General features: G+C 35.2%; 1 protein-coding gene across 4 annotated transcripts in view; it reads right to left on the minus strand.

Moving 5' to 3' along the window:
• Positions 1-722: 722 nt before the first annotated feature.
• CERT1 (ceramide transporter 1) overlaps positions 723-19,021 on the minus strand; it is an 80,701-nt gene continuing 62,402 nt past the window's right edge. For 2 of the 4 annotated variants that reach the window (XM_065657874.1, XM_065657875.1), the window contains 11 exons: positions 16,738-16,830; positions 15,207-15,293; positions 14,138-14,230; positions 13,485-13,562; positions 9,584-9,679; positions 8,778-8,910; positions 8,589-8,659; positions 7,143-7,271; positions 6,292-6,421; positions 4,805-4,941; positions 723-3,629 (listed from right to left, as the gene is read on the minus strand). In XM_065657874.1, the coding sequence (XP_065513946.1) occupies positions 4,814-4,941; positions 6,292-6,421; positions 7,143-7,271; positions 8,589-8,659; positions 8,778-8,910; positions 9,584-9,679; positions 13,485-13,562; positions 14,138-14,230; positions 15,207-15,293; positions 16,738-16,830 (1,038 nt within the window). In that variant the 3' untranslated portion in view covers positions 723-3,629; positions 4,805-4,813. The remainder of the gene's footprint in view (positions 3,630-4,804; positions 4,942-6,291; positions 6,422-7,142; positions 7,272-8,588; positions 8,660-8,777; positions 8,911-9,583; positions 9,680-13,484; positions 13,563-14,137; positions 14,231-15,206; positions 15,294-16,737; positions 16,831-19,021) is intronic. The other 2 variants (XM_065657876.1, XM_065657878.1) reach the window with 1 other exon arrangement.

Raw genomic sequence — 19,021 nt, forward strand, 5'->3', positions numbered from 1 at the left:
AGCTGCATTTTACAAGGGCAAGGCTTACCTCAGGACTTTGTTGCAATATATTACTCAAGGCCCAATGCAGCGGAGCTCAAGGTGAGTTTTATTTCTGTGCAAGTAATGCCTTCTGTTATTTCACGCTGTTCCTCCAGTCTTGCACGCTTGTAAGGTTTCTACAACTTTACTGATTACTATATATAAAGTAGAAATCCCTCCATAGCAAATAAAGGCAGGATTGTTGTTGATCCATTAGGCACCACCTATTTCTGCTATTAAGAAAGCTCATCTCTGTTCTTAGAAGTTCTTCATACTTTAGAAAAAGCCACAAGTTTTATCCTCTAGCACTCCTCAGTCCTGGATCTCTATATTCTTCCCATGGAAACTTCCATAATGTTAGTTCTGTGCAAATGAAAATGAGCTGAAATAATTTAGAAGTGCTCTATATTAAGAGTATACTGTACGGGAACATCTGTTAACACGCCTCTGACATGCTAGCACAAAATGAGCTTTTTGATGTATAAACTAATTTGGCATTCAAGTTTTCATCTCAGTAATACAAGGAAACTGCTTTCCTTTTAAATGTTTTCCATATAATATTATATATGACTTTATCCAGGATCTAAAAGTTGGTTACAAGGTAAGATGTGTTCTAAATAAGTTTCTCCAAAGCACTGAAAGTTAAAAATAACCACAAACCAGGATTTTTTTTTCATAATTTTTAATACTTTTCACTTTTAAATACGGGTTTTAAATTTGTGATTGTAACATGGAAGAGCCAACTTCTTTTAATTTTTAAAACTTATCATTAGGATCATAAAGCTATTATAGAACAAACAGTTACACTCTACACACTCAAGGTACTCAAAAATATGATTCATGTTTTAAGTCTGTAGATGAACAGTGGCAATTCAAATACAGCGTTATCTGTACAACTTGACAAAAATACAGGTGGGCAATCTGATTAAAGAGAATATGCACAACTTCAGATAAGCCAGCTCAGCCCAAGTAAGTAAAAGGTAATTTTTTTTTTTCAAAGTGCATCACATTTTTCACTGGTAAATTTGTCAAAATAAGATGTTCAAGTTCTCAGATAGGAAAACAATGACCATCTCATCGGCATTCCCAAGACAAGTTCTATCGAGTCAGTTCCTTCAGATCTAGTTTGGCACTGTCCAAATTCCCCAGACAGACACAGATATTCAGAGAATGATATCTAATAGAGAAGACTGCTGCATTCTCATCCCTTCAAATTGGTTCAGCTCCATTCTAGAGTCACGAGCTGCTTCTGCGAAGACTGCCACAGCTGTATAAACATTACCGATCCATTAACAGGAAAAAGGGAACTCAGAGCACACAGATGTGTGGCAGTGACTGAAAAGAGGGATGGGCTCAACAGACATGACAAGTTTTATAAAAGCAAGATCTCTTCCAGAAGCAAGGATCTAATGGCTACTTGCACACGGACAATCTGAGAGGCCTACAGAGAACTGCCTTTTTTCCATTTGTTTTTAAAGAGGTCAGTTAATATAGATTTCTCCATCTTTCAACTCTTTTAAGAAGCCTCTTAAACTGACTGGGCAGGGCTAGCTGTAGTGAAGTACCAGTGCCTTTAAAAGCAAAACATTTTTTTACAAATAGTATCTGTAGTGTAATTATTTACAGAATAAATCGCAAAAGTACATCACATTTAGTGCAAATGCAACTAATTATATAAGTTTATATACTGCTTTGTAAACTTTCCATACCTTTGTAAAATAAAGCTATCCAATTAAATTAATAAACTTGCTTGTGTTCCAACAATTACCAGAAACAGCAGATAAGGAGTTAAACTCTTTGCATTTTTTTTTTTTTTAAAGTTCCCATCAGTGGCTATGGTGGAATGAACCATTGATTGGTTGATTGTAAAAAGATGAAGTACATTTGAGGTATAAGATTTTTTTTTAACATCGCTATATAAAATGCTCACTGGTGATATAGTAAACGTGTACAAATTTTCATCTTATTTGCCTTACTAGCATTACCATATAGGCACTTCTCTACATATTCAAATTAACAGAATAACTCTGTAATAAGGCATATTCCATGCACACCATTAGAGAAAGGCAAATAAAACGGGAAGAGTTATGGAGCACAAAATCCGCATGCATGTGTAATCATGTGTAATGTATGATTTCATCTGTATGGAGAAGATGAATAGATCAAGTTTTTTAACACTCTGCAGATCATCACATTTAATCATCTACCAAATCTTCATTAAGTTACTATATTATATTTATTTTCAGGCACCAACCATACTCTTATCAAATAAGACTTTCAGCTTTCTTTTGAAAAAAATATATCAAAACTTTTTTCTTGAGATACACAGATTAGTTAACACCGAGCAGTCTCCCAAGAGTTTCCAACTATGGGACACAGATAGGAGATCTCAAAGTCAGTACCAGTCTGCCAGAGTCCTCTCCTAATGAGCATCTCCAGAATCAAAGGCAGGCAGATATCTGACATTCAAATTCTCACAGCAACCAAAGGGAACTTTCCAATAAGAATTACGCGTCCTTATGGCTCTGATGGGTTTTTGATCAAGAGGCAAATAATGTTCTACATGAACCTCATAGCATGGCTTTACTGAGATGAGGAAAACACATGCAGGATCTGAAAATAATGTACTCATCCTCATTCTAGACTGGGAATGTTGTCTTATGTAGTTCAAATTACTTCAATATATATATATTATAGTGTACCTTCTCACAGCTTCAGGAAAGCCCTGGATATCATGCAAGAAAGCAGTCCACATACAGCATGGACAGATGACTTCTAGCTTTCAGTTAGTCTCTTACTCTCTCATACAGAATCTTCCTATATATTTCTGGATCATGTTTAATAACAAAAATTCTGTAGCACATATTACATAACTAAAAAATACAATAGAAATATAAAGATATCTGGAAAAAAAAAATAAAGCTTTTCACACTCTTACTCCTTCAGAACCAAAGATCGTCATAAGAGTAAGACAATAGAAAAGGCAAAGTCATAAGGATATTGACAGCCCTCAGTTATTAACTGACATTTTATGTAACAAGAAGATTCATTATAGAAACCAGCAGCAATGAACTATGATTATACAAAGCCAAACAAAACCTACCAGTAAGTCACCTAGGCTTTACTGAAGTCCTCTCTCTCCCCCCTCAAAATACCACATAGATTTTTGTGCATATAAAGCACATACAGTATGCTATATGCGCATTTGTCTTTTGTGCTTTTTACACATGCACAAAAACCGTGTGAATATCTTAGGTAGGTTGACAGTGAAATTCTGCAACTTGTTCAAAATTAAAGCAGAAACCCACATTGATGATTCAAAGTTGTACGCGTCCTTCCTCTTCTAAAGCAAGCAAATAAAAATAGAGCCATATACATGTTATCAATACATGTATTTATAATTACACACTGATTCAGCAAGAAAAGTTAGCATGAGAGAGCTAGTGTTAAATACTCAGCCTCATGGTGTTGCAACACTTCTTCACTTCAGTATACAAAGCCTAGAACTTGGGCCATAAAAAGACTGTAGATCCTTCGTTCCAGCATGGAGTTCTCTATGCATGGTCACTTCTCCAACATGGAATGCTCACCCAGTCTTGTTCTGATTGCTGCAGGTAAGCAAAGACAAAAATACAGCACTGAAAAGGCTGAACACTAATGCAAAAAGAAAAAGTTGTTAAACACCTTAAATAGTATCAGCACTGCTATGATCACATTTGAACTGTTGGCTCACAACAGCCTTGCTTTTAATGGTTCACCTACACTAGTTCCGTAACAATATACAATTAAAAATGTGAATCATTACAGGGCTACCTGTTACAGATGGATCAAACAACTAAGACTTCTGGTGTCTGACATAATAAATAGAACTCAAAAATAGAGGTAGCCTATGTCATGCATTGAAAAAGTGATGAAAACTCATTTTCGGATCATGCTGTAATAACAGAACTACCAAAGGGAATTTGATAGTTTGACACTACAGTTATATATAATGAAATATATAGCAACAGTCTATATTAACAAAAATTAAGCTAAGCCTTTCTTAGAACTAAGGCTTATGTCTGACAGATTCAGACAGGCCCAAGAGTGATCAAGAAATCCTCTTCTAAGTCATACGATCATTTAAATGTTTAAATTATTTTAGATTAGCACAATGATCTATACCATTAAAATACATCCACTGATTTCAGAAAGCATCTGTAAGTCCCTTTTCTTTCTTAGGCTCATCAGAAGGGCTAAAAAAAAAATGAAGTCTCAGACTTTTAAATACTCCAGTAATTGACACTGGTCTGTCAGAGAAGTTCCATTAATAAAAATTCTAGACCAAAACTGTTCTGTCAATATAAAAGAATACTTTGACCTTCATAATGTTCTATTAAATTTGGACTTACAAGTAGAATTTAAGATACTAAAAGCTCGTGAAGCTCTAGAGAAACTTCAGTATGTATTCTTCTCAGAGCAAGTGTAAAATGCCTGTGATAGCTGAGGAAAAATGATACTTAATCATTTCATACTTCTACATAAATCAGACATGTATGCAAAAAATTGCAAGATAAACTAATGAAAGTCTACAAAAACTAATACTTGGTAACTTGTGCTGCCCTTATTTGTCATGCTAATATTACACACAAATTACACGAAAGTTTTAATACATGTATGCAATATAGTTTTAAAACAAAGCACTGAATTCGTGCGAATCGTAAGACATTTCTAGATTGAATACTTCTGTTTGGCCTTAAATTCACAACAATGAATCCAGAACAAAAAAAAAATGAACATATACCTGCTAATACTAGAATAAAATAGGCTTTCCTGCTGTTTTCTCTTGCACATATGATGTAAAACGCTTCAAGAATTTTGGATATTCTCGTTTTGCCACTGCCCGTAACACTGATGCTGGCGCCCATCCTCCTGGGTTCACTAGAAGCAGACAGGAAGAAAGACATTGAAATACAAGTGCACCTACTAAAATCTAGAAAATAAAATTTAAGTTTATTAGTCCTGCAACTCTTTCTGAAGTAACAGGAAAGAATAATAATCGTCGATTCTTTTTAATGCCCTTATGCCTTGCAGTGTAGCACTTTGTACTCTTATGCTCAGTCCAGTTCTGTGATGCCACTATTTAGAAAACGCTGAACATGATGTTTTGTGAGTCTTTGGGTAATGCTCAAATGGAACATGGTATTCTCTAAAGACTTCCAATAAACAGAGACTTGAGTTACTTATTATTTCAAAGAAAACAGAAGTCAGTTTTAACTTTTCAATAACTTCTGCATTTGTCTGAAGAACTGCTACATAGACAATGTCTTACAAATTATTTTTAAAGGACTTCAAACAAAATTAGAACTGATTCTAAAAGATGCTTCAATTTACAGGGCAAGTATTTTGCTGAAAAAGCTGCCACTTCCCATATAATCATAGTTCAGAATTTATCAATGAAAATATATTTTAAGTAATTGGGAAACTTCTAAAAAGGAAAGAAAGCAGCTTACCCTAGAGTTTAACACCATATAGTATTATTTGTACAGGATTTACGAATTACCTCACTCCTATACGGTAAAGATTTAGTGAACCAATTTTTCAGACTTTTGTCTCTTCAGTGAGACATGTAATCGTTGGTTAAAAGTAATATTGAAGTGAGCTACTCCAGAAGTGTTTTGTAGTTGCAGCTAGTAAGTATGTAGCTCAAATACTACAATAGTCAATAGAGGGTACAGTAACAATACAGTTTGGTTTTGATAACTTTTCAGTCAATGCAAATAATTTTACCAGTTAAAAATAAATTTAAAAAATTGAGACTAGATTATACAGCTTGCAAAAATCTTCACACAAAATGTATTCGCTCCTCCTTAACACCGAGAGTAAGAACTGTATCTTCACTACCAGGAGCTTTTCAGCCTAACAAGACGACTCTGGAAAAAAAAAATTACAGCATACATGAAAAAAAACCCCATAATATTACTGAAATGAAAACCTATGCTGTCATGCCAGTGGCAGACATTTCTTCTGCCTTCCCTCCTCCATCCGAAGGTTCTGTACTTAGGACTGAGCTACACACCATTTCCATTAACTGCTCCCAGAATGCCACACAATGAATGATCTCATTGATTCCTGTACCACATTAATTCGAGTCTTTTTGAACACGAAGACCACAAGTGTGATGCTATATATAAATTAAACAGAAAACTGCATGAAGCTTTTTTTGCCAGTCTTCAGCTCCCCAGAATTAGCATATATAATGAATATCATACTGAAAAATTTTAGACTTACCATTAGCTACATATGTAATCTTGCATAGGATGTTGTCCCTGCTTATTTCCTTGTTCCCCTCTGGTGGGCTTACTAATGTCTGACAAATCATAGCAATATTTATTTTGGCACGGACACAGCGATTGTTCAGCTGCCAAGAAATGAAACATTTGTAAGCCTCAAAGTAATTTTTTTTCAGCATATTTGACTGCTAGCATTTTCATTTACTATCCAGTATAGGACATTCCAGAAACTGTGTTTCTGAGAGTTAGAATTCCAGTAGTATCTAACATGAATGTCAGTGAATAGGGAAAGCATAAAACTAAAATGCTGGAATCTCAGGTTTCTCTTGCTTAATACATATTTCAAGTGAATTACTTCAATTATTGTGACAAATGAGTAAAGAAATATTTAAAGAATAATGTATCAGCATTTACAAATATCAGTTAATAACTATTCCCTTGTAAGCAGGCTATGGCATAGCAATCAGCAGATAAATACTCCAACGAAAACAATCACTGCTACTATCTGACAGAACCAAGGCAGAACTGTGTAAAATTGAGGTTTAACAGGTTCAATATCTACAACTATACAAGCCTCCTCCTATATCTGATAATACTGAAGAGTTATTGATTTGATTCCATACAAAATAACCTCAATTCCACAAATTTTCCTTCCATTCTGCTGCAACACCTGAGATCTGCCAACTGCTGAGGAAAGGCAGGAATGTTTTTGGCTCAGGACATCTTCATCAGGCGATTATATCACCTGGTTTTAATAAACTGTATTTTTGCATAACCCCCTCCCATTACTACGTAACTGAAAAATGTTCTCTTAAAAGCATAATTTGATAGAATGAAAACACTGCTTACAGGAGCACTGTCATGTTCCACAGAGAAATTGCACACAATCCACGTTTCAGGATCATTTTCACTGAACGCTGGTATCTTTCTGATGGCAGATAAATACAGCACATCCCTTTGAGAAGCTGGCCACACCCTCTGCAGAGAAACATCTGAATATAAACTTTTCCAGTTTTGCAAATTAAGTACTTACTATCCTTAGATAAAGGAAAAAAACAAGCAAGGCAAACCAGGTCAGTCATGTTATTTAAGCAAAAGTTTCTTCAAGTGAGTAATTTCATTTTCAGAACTGAAACAGAACATGGCTGCTATACAGATGTGTATCATGTTATATGGCCACACTTCATTTTTAAAAATTTAAGGCAAAAGTTTAAGGACTTTGAAATGCAGAAAGTCAAGCTGCAGTGACTTTTTCAGTAGGCGAACAGGAAGAAGCAGCTTCCCTCCTGTACCCTCAACCTCAGGTTTACATGGTAGTTAATACTTGTAAGCTGCAAACTGAACTAGTGGTGCAGTATAAACAGATGTGTCTACAGTTACTTAAGTCTCCAGAGAGAGAGAGGGTGAGACAAATACTTAAACAAATGCTTTTTCAAAAAGCTTCTACTTCAGTAAGACCAATGTGGTAAACTAATATTATTTAAGAGAAAGTTTCAGAAGTAAAATGTCTGATAAAATAAGAAAATATACAAAAGCCATTTTCCTGACACTCAATAGGGGAAAAAAGTCTAGTTTTTACCACACCACCATAAAGTTTTACACAACTGTCTTGCTCAAAATCACAAGTCCTCCGTTACACAAGTTTTAAGGTAACCCCATTACTGGTAAAATTATCAAAGACAAATATTTGGTCTAATATTTGTGTATACTAATACTTGGAATCATGCAAGATAGAAGATTAGTCTGTACATTTTGTTCTCATTTTTTTTGAACCTTTAAGTTACACTTTTTGGGTTCTAATTCAAATGAACATTTTGGTATATTTGCAATAGAACTGGCTGGCGGGAGAAAAACATAAAGAAGTTACAAGAACAAATGTACCAGCAATTATACCACTTCATAATGCAAACGTGTATGTCAACTAATTGTGGTGAACAATAGCTTGCATTATTGCAACGAAAGACACGATACAGTGGTACAGGTTTCTTCCTTATAGTCAGTGTTCATTTATGGCTTCAGTTTGCTTTACATGGCTCTTACCTTGCTGGCAGTGATACATTTAGAGATTAAAACCAGTCCCCTTTTGTTACTACAAGCTCTAACAGACACACGCACGACCCATTATGCTATCAAGACAAGTTTGAAAAATTGACAAAGTTGCAGTTTAATAGAAAAATCTGTTGTTTTGAACAGTATTTTAAGTTGTTAAGCTATTGAAATATTACAGAATAACATTAGAACACATATGGCCCAGACTGTATCAGTAACATATGAATATGGCTGAAGTTTTATTACCTTATGTGTCTGGTAAATGATGATTGCATTATCAGCTAAATTTTCCACAACATGGAAATTTTCAATTGTTGCTAAAAGAGGAAGGGAGGAAAAAAAAAATCCATCAGTAAACAACCACAGATAGTAGGTCAATGGTAAAAACAACACCTTTGCTTATAAACATGCAAAGCTTAAGAACCAATTCCTTACTTTCCCAGTCATTACGAACATCGACATTCCAAAAGTAGTGGCAAACTTCATGCCCTGTTACCCCTTTAACGGCATGGGTTGCTTTCAAAGGATCTAAAACTATTCCATTCTCTTCCACCTCTCTTCTGTATACCTGTAGCCCAATAAAAAGAAACGTAGAACAGAAATTGTGAAAACTCACGTTTTAATTGTTTAAAATTTTATCATTTTTTTTTAAAAAAATACTTACCTAGAAGACTTAACACATGAATAATTTCTCATATCAGTGTTCTCTGGTAACTACCAATGCAGACATTCTTATATGGCAATTCACATTAAAATGCCAATATTTTAAGAATATCTACTTCAAAAAACAATTAAGCTACTTTATTTACCACTATGCACAAGGATCCATACAAGTACAGTAAAGCAGCTGACACAGTAGCTTGCTACTCTATAACATTTTTATACATTGAATTTACACATCATTTTGGTACCAAGTGTCAAATAGGAGAGAACGAGAAAGGAATCTACAAACAAAGCTACTGTGAGAGTTACACAGGATTTTGTATGAATCAGTATATTAGAAGCCACAGCTCTTGTGCACTCCAGTCCTAATTTAAACAATGCTATTCTCAGAAGTTTTAACAGCATAACTTGCTGAGTGATAGTATTCCCAGAGAACCACACAATCACTGAGGCTGGAAAAGACCCTTTAAGATCAGAGTCCAACCATGAACCAAACTCTGCCAAGTCCACCCGACTGAAAGAATCTGTCTTTATAGCATATCATCTTATATCAAATAAACAAAACCCCAAAAGTTTACCTTCATTTCTCCCTCTTCTACCACTAGCTGCCAATTGGCATCTCCTCCTACATCTTGCAAGGAATATGTCATATGGTTTTGTACCATCTCTTCCACCTTGGAATGAAAAAAAATACACATTTTTACTCATTCTTTTCATCATCTTGGGCAGAGATTTTACAGTATTGGAAGCCGCAAGTCAATACTTCAAATCCTGTGCAGGAGCCAAATTTGGGCAATGGCTTTCTATTACAGGTTAAGAATAAGCAGATAATTCTGGCCTTCAGAAACAAAAGCCAAAATCTTGATTCAACTTCCAGCTTCATTCTTTATGGTACTTTTATCCTTTCTTTGCATCTGTGAACTGTAAAAACTCACTATTTCTACCTAAGACAGATTTGTTTCAGCATATAGGAACTTACTTCAGATATCTCTAAACAGAATTACAATGCACTGTAAAATATTCACTGAAGACCATTTAAAAAGTTGAGCCAAGGTGGGGGGGGGGCAGGGGAAAGACAGACAAGCTCTAAAAAACTAAAGGTATATCAAAAGTCATATTGGAAGAGCAGTGAAGGAAACAGTCATGAGCAAAGCATGCCTATTCTGTTTCATTGGCATCTTTGCACAGTTGCCAGCTAGAAAAAAAAAAAAGAACAGAAATGCTTACATTCAAAAAATATGATACAGATTCGCTACTATTATAAAATACCAATTTAAAAATTATTTAGCTAAACATTTGCATTCTTTTCTGAAAGGCCAAATATTTGATAATTTTTTATCAAGCTATGTGAATATCTCATTTTTTAATTCCATATGATGTGCATGAAAATGGGTGCTGGAAAAGGAAATGGATTTTTATTTAAAAATCTGCAATCTTATGATTCTTTGGTTCCTCAACCCCTTCAAAATCCCACTCTCCTCCAAATAAAAATAGAAGCAAAAATATAAGGTATCTATTGGTGTGTAATGTTTATGAGTACTGGAAACACTTTAACTTCTTTCCACCCAAAAGGTAGATGCCTACTAAAACTTGTTAGAGCAAATAAGCCCGCATGATTGACACTATTTTCCTGAATTACCAGAATACCTTTTTTTTTTTTTTAAAAAAAGGAAAAGCACTACGAGCAAAGGTTAGTTAATTGACCAAAGATTAGTCTAAGAAATGCACACGATTAACAGCCTGAACCCATAAATGTTTTTTCACAACATACAAAAATATGAAGCCTAGTGTGCATATAAAATAGCTTACAAAACATATATTTGAGCAAGTAGTACAACAAGTAGAAAGCAAAATTAAATAATACTTTTCTTTCCCCCCAGTGAAACAATGACAGTACAATCCAAACCAGGTACGATTGTGGGCTAAATATTCAATTTACTAGCTCTAGGTCACACTTCTTTCAAAAAGGAATCCTTGTCATGCTCCCAGCATTTACTTGCAACACCTTCAGGTCCCTATGTCTCTTCCTCCCTAGCTCTTAAGCTATTAAAGACAAAGCTAGCTTTTAAATGTTTCTTTAGTGTTTTGCTGCTTTTTGCTTTATGCTAAATGCAGAGGGATGAGGGGCACAGCAAGGAAAGAAGAGAAGGAGGCATCCACAGAAGTGTAATCTAAAGAGATCCTTCTGCTTCACTAAGGAATTGCAGTACCTACAACTGCCTTGTGCATGCTATCTGTCCAAACTGTACGTAATCTACACACTGGTCAAAATCCAACCACTTGCACGTATTTCAGGGCCACAGAGTCAAGATTCACAGCTGCTTCGCCACGGGGGAGGCCACGCTTTTACCTCTGGGGTCCTGGCAGGCTACAGGAATGGTCTGCAACCTACATGCCATTGCAGCCTTGGCCTGAATATTAAGTGGGAAGTTCTTCACTTTAAAGACCCCTAGAACAGCATGATCTATTTTAAAATCTTATGGTCCTTTAAACAAAAGCAATCTGCAAAACAATTACAGCATTACGCCCACAACCTCCCACTCAACTGGCAGAGACAAATCAATGCCTTTGTATGGGCACACTGAAGAACCAGCTCCCATCAGAACACATGTTTATACTTCTCAGTCTTAAAAACAAGGCTGCAAGTTTGTACTTGACCTTTTACTGATACCAAAATTCCCTTCGTATCAATGAAGTCCAGAAATAAGTCACATTTATTCAGAATCAAGATATTAGCTTGCCTTTCCAAAAGCCAAATCCTCAGCCTGGGAACAGAGGACAATTTCATACATTAATAAGGTCCAGAGCAGGTTGCCACCAAAAGGTGTGCTGGTCTTCTCTTCATTCTCTCAGTCATCTTTCACCTGCTTGCTCAGTAGCGATGAAGCTCCAAAGCAGGTGGACTGGCTTGATCTGGCAAAAAGTGTTCTAGGGAAAATATATGGGGGGCCGGAAAACTAGTTTCCCGTAAGTTCAGAAGAAAATACTTTCTGCAGTGAGCCCACTAATTTAATATTGCATTCAAAGGCAGTCAGTATTAACTTCTACATAGTATAATCCATGCAGCAGCTGAAAAGAGCAACAACTTGACTCTACCAGTCTGTTTGATCCTTATACTCATCCTCATTTGTGTTATTGTGACAGGGACCTGGTCCACCTCAGATTTGCTTCAAAATGGTGCACACCAGTGCTCTAATACTCAGGTTTATCATACAAATGCACAAACGTTATCACAGGTGAAAATGAGGATGCCCACATATTTTAGCAACTATGAATTTCCCTTATATTGAACTGCCCTTGTACCTGACAGACAACAAGTTCCTATCTTTGGAATCAAATTTGCTTTCTATTACTTCATCTCCCCTCCTCCTCCCAAACAAAAATGAACTTGAAAACTTAGTTTACTATTGGAGTACCAGTAGGTGAGGGTATCAGTTTTGTGCAATATGACCTGCATATGTTTTGCCTTGTCATAAGTTCAAATTTCACAAATAAACTGACTGCAAAAGGTCAAGACAACTGCTGGGATTCCAGTCCAATGAGTAAGTCCTTCAGTTTTTGCGTCCTGCTCATAAAGCTGGTAGTAAGGTCTGCAGGTGGTATAATTCCAGGCTCTGTTAATAAAGAGAAAATCCATTCCTTCTATTTGAAAAACCAGGTTGTTTGCAGCATTAATTAATAAATTCAAAAAACTCCAAAATAACAGATCCCAGAAGGATGCTCCATATTCACAGTCACATTATGGACCACAGCAGGAGGAAAGTAGTGTCATGAATGCCATGTCTGACAAACTTTTTCTGAGACTAAAGAGCAAACACATGAACTCACCTATCTAATTCTACTCTGAACTATGACATTCAGAGAAATCACCCAGAGTAATTTTGCACATTACTGGAATATGTCACTATGACTACATCGACATATTTAGGATGTCAGATTTATTTTCTGAAGAATAATTGAATATATTGAAACTCTTCAGTAAAAATTCTCATACGCACAATCTTGTTTGTCAACAACATACTTTATGAACTTTCAGCAATGAAAGTAGTTGCAGAACCTTAATATTTAATATCTTAATGTCATGAACAAATGTTAAAGAGAAAAATCAAACCTTTCCTTGCAAGCAAGAGAAACTATTCAATTTGAAGAAAAGACCATCTCCATCCCACACAAAACAGGTGTTATTCTACTTTTATTATAATCAGAAATGCAAAATTTTCAAATTGTAGGCATTTCTATTAAAGCTACTGAATTAAATCCAATAGTTTCACAAGATTTGGGCCTCTGCACAAGTGATATGCATGCAAGCAGAATGTAAAAAGACAACCATTTAGTACAGAAATAGAGAACTCTTCTGTTTGTCTCAACATACTAGTTTAAAGCAAGCAGTGATTTATGTAACAAAAAACCCAGGTTCTAGAGAAGAGGATGAAATACAGCAAAGATATGCAACCCCCACTCTGCACATTAATACAGTACCTGGGCGCTGAATCTGTGAACATCATCAGAGGCACTGACTAGATCAATGGAAGACATGGAGGAAGAGCGACTATAGGGCTACCAGAGACAGACAAAGAAAAAACCAAGTAATCAGAACAAAGGCACAACAGAGCATTCAGTACCAACTTGCAAGCACAAGATAATGAAGAAAAGAAAAACAAAAGCACCATAAGCAGCAAGCACAGCAGCAAATGCTGATTTCATGCACCTATTATGTATTATGCTCCCAGTGTAGCCCTGAGAGGAGCATAGTGTTTCCAGTAGCACTAAAAAAAAAAGTCAACTGATCCTTATACAAAATAACTTTTTCTTAAAAATAAAAATCAATTCCATGAACTTTGGTGAAGGTATCTTAAACTGAGGTTAGCAAGTTGTGATTTTTCCTTAATTATCTGACAAGCTTGATAAAAGTCAATAGTATTCTAAATGAGTATTCAAATCAATATCTTCGAGCCAAGACAGGAAACCAGTCCTCCTTCAATTCCAGCTACTTCATTTGAAAATGAATAAACCATTGAAAGTTACTATAACCACCTAGGAAAAAAAAAAATCTCACCTAGTCATACAAAATATTATATAGAAATATCATAGGTTGGCTCATTATTCAGAGGAGATAATGAGAAATATCATACCTTTTGGACAAATCGATGAGTCCCCACAGCAGAATATGAATCTCCAGAAGGTAAGGATGTTGGCCAGTGTAATCTGACCTTTTCACTTTGGGACTGCAACAAAATAAGTTTAATTATTAGTAGTCAGCTGCTACTGTGTGGACAACGAAACAAGAGTGAGTCATTCTCAGTCTACACAGTGGCTACAACGACTAATGCTGCCCGTGACAGACATGAAGCTGTCATCCTGCTGGAATTCTCAGTAAGTGAATGGGCTTGAAGACTGAATTAATCTATACTTCAAGGTGTATTTCTGAGTTAGAGAAAATAGATGGGCAGCGTTAAGGATCCATGTAGTAGCACAACAGTCACTCAAAACTCTTCCTCTCTGCTCGGAGATCCCAACATAGGTAAACTCTGCTGGGTACTGTATGTCCAATAGAAAGTCTTCTAATTCTTAACCAAATCACATATTCACTATATTCATAAGCCTGGACACTTGTAAGACAAAGGATGCACCACTTTGTTATTCCCTCTCATTTAATATACTGCTATACGTTCTTATATTCTATATGTCTCCTCACATGCATTTTATCCCTTTTTGATCCTTGTCACTGAAGTGTATTCAAGAAATTAGAGTAGTAGTCAGAGCCAACAGAACTTTAAAATAAAACCAAAACCCAACAGAACTAGTTCCTTCCTGTTTTACATACAGCTAGAGTTAAAAGAAACTTCAGAGCAATAATTAGGTTTTGAGAAATAGCTGCAGTGTTTGATATTCCTATTTACACACAGCAACAGTTACATACAAAGGTAAGTTTTATACAGGACACTTATTTAGGCATTAGAAACTAGAGATATTAAATTTGCTTAACACTTATACTATCCATTTATATGTAAGCTGTGAAGTCGCTTTCTCAAAATTAGTGTTAAGCAACAATATTTAACTGTAAAAAAATATAGGCTAATTTCCCTCATGATTGTCAGAATAAAACATCTAGAGCTTCAGGACATGCACCCCAGGACTGAACTTAAGTCACAAGTCTCCCATGAAGTGGCCATCATTAAGACATTTTCCAAGTATTAATACCTGTTCTTCCATTTTATCCTGTCTATCGAGAGCAGCTTCAACAGCATCAAAGAATTCTTCTTCATTAATCAGACTATTAGGACCCTCCTAGAGCATAAGAAATAAAATTGGTTCAAAATATTGGAAATATGAGAGTTCCACTTAAGTTTAATATTAGAAATACATTATTTATATATTATGCATATAACTGATGGGAAGCAAATTTTCCTCAAATATTTTCACCAATATTTTTAGACTACAACTCCTCTGAAAACAGTACTTGTTAAAAGGAAGTTACTCCTTCTAAGTACAGTTTAGAGATAGTTGTATAAAGAAGAAAAAAAAAAAACCAGGAAACCAAGTAACAGTGTCAATATGCTTTGACATCAGATATAGGTTTTAATTAACATATATCTTCTCTTAGAAATGTTTACAGTGTGTCAGTAAAATACGCATATTAACATAATAGAGTAGCTAGACTCCTTCCATGCATTCCAGTGCTTTAGGGCGGATTCAGATATGTGCTCAAAACACAACAAAAGACGACAAAATTCCAGCGATCTGTATTGAAAATTCTTGGAAAGAACAGTTTAACACTGAACAGCAGGTAGAGTCAACTATCAAAAACTCAAGCCTACTAAGTAAAATGGTAATTTCAGAAAATTAGGTTTACTGCTTTTACTATACTGCAAAACAAGCTGGTCCTGCAAATTTCAAAAAATACAACAGGGATAGCTGGGAGAAGCAGCTGAATTCCTAACCAGGTAGACAAAGTCCAACTTCCTATCCATCATCATCTTTTACAGCACATGCCTCAGTCACAACAGAGAACCTAGGCTCAAGTATCTTTTAAATATCTCAAGGCTATTTCTCAGGCTATGATTTTCAAGTAGAAATGTGTTTGATTAATGTACATGAAAGAGTCAAGTTCTTAAAAACTATGAAACTTCATTGTAAGTGCATTAGCTTTTGTTATTCTTGAAAAGGTGGTTTAAGCATCTTAGAATTTAACTAAATATTTCACTGAGGAGGAAGCTGCTGAAATACGCAACTTAATAGATAAAAGGAACCAAAAAAAAAAAAAAAAATCACTGAATTTGTCAACATGTAATTTCAAAAGGCAGTGACAAGTTAAAAAGCAATTCAGGTTAAACTTCACATACTAGGACTTCCTCTGTGGTCAGGGTTTTCATATTTGCTTTATGTATCTATAGAGCTGAACCATTAAGCAAGCAAAGTACAAAACTATTGCATATAAGTGGGATCAAATGTACAAGAAAAATAATCAAAAAGCAACAGAAATATCTGTAAGCAAAATGCTTTACACGAAAGCAGAATATGGAAGCCTGAGGTGAAAGCAGACTTCCATTTTCAAAAAATTGAAGACAGATTCTTCATACAGTTTCAGTTTCCAAGGTGTAAAAATAAAAGTAGCATGAACACACTTGCACAACCCAAACACTTCCATTTACAGATTCCTTCCCCGCTTTGAGAAACAAACCAATCTTTAAAAGTCATAGTGTTTTTAAAGATTTCAAAAGCAGAATTGTACCTCATAGTCTGGCCCTCCGAAATGGGACTTTTTCTTCAGTTCTGTCACAGCATTTTTGTATGCTTCTTCAAACCTTCTCCTCTTCTCTACCTCCTGAAAATCACATCATAATTTGAGGCAGTGAGAATGAATTGACCGATAATAGTCAACATGCCAATAAACTGAATGACAAGCGTATTTTTTTCCAAGTAACAATTGCAAAGCACCTGATTTTCTGAATTTATTTGCATACATGCATTATATATGCATGTGTATGGGTACATATAATACAAAGCTTGGGGAACCAGCTACCTTGAGGATACCGTCTTTAAGTCATGTGGAAGTCAGCAAGCAAAAACTGGTACCTAGTTTAAGCATAGCTATTCATGGTTCACTGAGGGTCAGACTTCATATCTGACTGACAGTTTATATAAATCTTGACACAGATGCTTGGGCAGTGATAAAAGGCTGAAAAGTAAGACTGCTAAAAAGCTAACTTGTTGAATGTGGTGAGATACTAATGAGTCACAGCATGTAAATTTGTATCTATAATTATCTGGCACAGGATCAACGTGAATCATTTTGTCAACTCCAAGCAGAGACAAACAACTCAACATCATTCTCCCGTAATAGGTATGTGACTGTAGTAGAGCCACTGATGATGTCTATCTTTCTCATTGTATATTTTGAATTAAAAAATAGCAATCTCAGAATCCGATTAAAACTAATATTTACCCTGCAAATTCTACATACTGCCAGACATTCTCAGTGAAAAAGCTATGAACACTTTTGAAATTCTCGCAGAATTCAACTTTAACACAAGATGTTTTTCTGTCCTTTTTCAGAATCACTTCAAGTGGAAAAAAGTCTCATGGGTGGCAACTGGACACTACACACTATTTCTTGCAGATACAATTATTCAATTTGAACTTTAAAGATTCAGTGGAAAACCCTTAAGCAACACTGAAAGGCTAAGTTTATGAACTGGTCATTTGGTGGTAACATTCACTCTGGAAGAAGTTTTGCAGGTTCTGAAGAAAAGTTCGAAAAGTAAAGCAACAGTTTCGACACAAAACAAAGTAGTTTACTTTTCCACATGTAAATTCCTAGGAAAAAAAGCAGCACTAAGATGAAGACAGTATTGTGAATGCTGGCTTTTCCCTTCTGAAACTATCACTAAGAGGCAATAACTGCTAATGTTTCACAAAATTTCACATTCTTATTGTTTTTGAAAGTAACTGGAGAGTCCTGAAGATGCATAAAGCATGACTTGAGTATAAGTCATTGAGAGAAATCATAGAAGCTTCATTGCAGAATACCTGGAATAAAAAAACCAAGCAAAACGCCCCCCACTTCCTCCTCCTGCTTGCCCCAAATCCTCTCACTTAGTGTACTTCAATCTGCAAATTACCAATAATTCACATGTCAAAAGACAACTCCCCAAATTTCCCAGCTTCTCTTGGCAACAACAACAAATAAGGCAGAAATTGGGAAACTGTTTGACTGCATAGCAGAAAATTTACTGGTTTATTAAAACTCTGTAAAATTTAGTATGACATTTCAGTTAAAATTGTCAAATGTGAACAAAATAAGCAACCTAAACATGTTAATCTTAAGGTAAAACTTAATGTTGAGAAGATAAGTTTGCTCATTAACAACAACTAGTAAGGCCAAAGAAAGCAAAACCAGAGAAACATTCCTGTAGTCAAGACAACAAGAAAAGCATCATCACAGATTTTTTTGCAAATAAAACAGTGGACCAAACAGTAAAGATTAAATCCTTTCCTTGTTTATCCATTTTAAGTCAGGTCTATTTTAAAATGCATTCAAGAGGCTCATATTGAAAAACAATTCACTGGAAAAATAAAAATATCTTAACAGTTAAGAGTAAAAGGTTGAAAGCAAAACTATAAAGAAAATTACCTTTAGATAACAGTACATGCTTTTGTATTAATTTATTCTGTCCATCTGACTCTTTTGGTAACAGAAAACTAAATATAGAATTCTAAAATTACAATCATTAAGCGCATTATTTCAGCAGCCTCCTTAAAAATTAAAATTTTTTTATAATACTTTGTTTTCAAAGGTTTAAAAAGAGTTTTCAACCTTCAGAATGTAACTTGAAACCATTTCTTTTATTTACACAAAAAGGAGGGGGTTGTAGAGAAAGATACTTCATAACACTGTACTCATCTCTAGTCAAAGTGTAGTCACTTCCAGATTCAACAAATTCTACTGAACTTGAGCTTTTTTAATATGAGCAAGCTTTTAGGACAGCTATAATTTTGAAACATATTTGTTTCAA

This window comes from Caloenas nicobarica, chromosome Z (genome assembly GCF_036013445.1).
Source record: "Caloenas nicobarica isolate bCalNic1 chromosome Z, bCalNic1.hap1, whole genome shotgun sequence".
NCBI classification, from domain to species: Eukaryota; Metazoa; Chordata; class Aves; order Columbiformes; family Columbidae; genus Caloenas; species Caloenas nicobarica.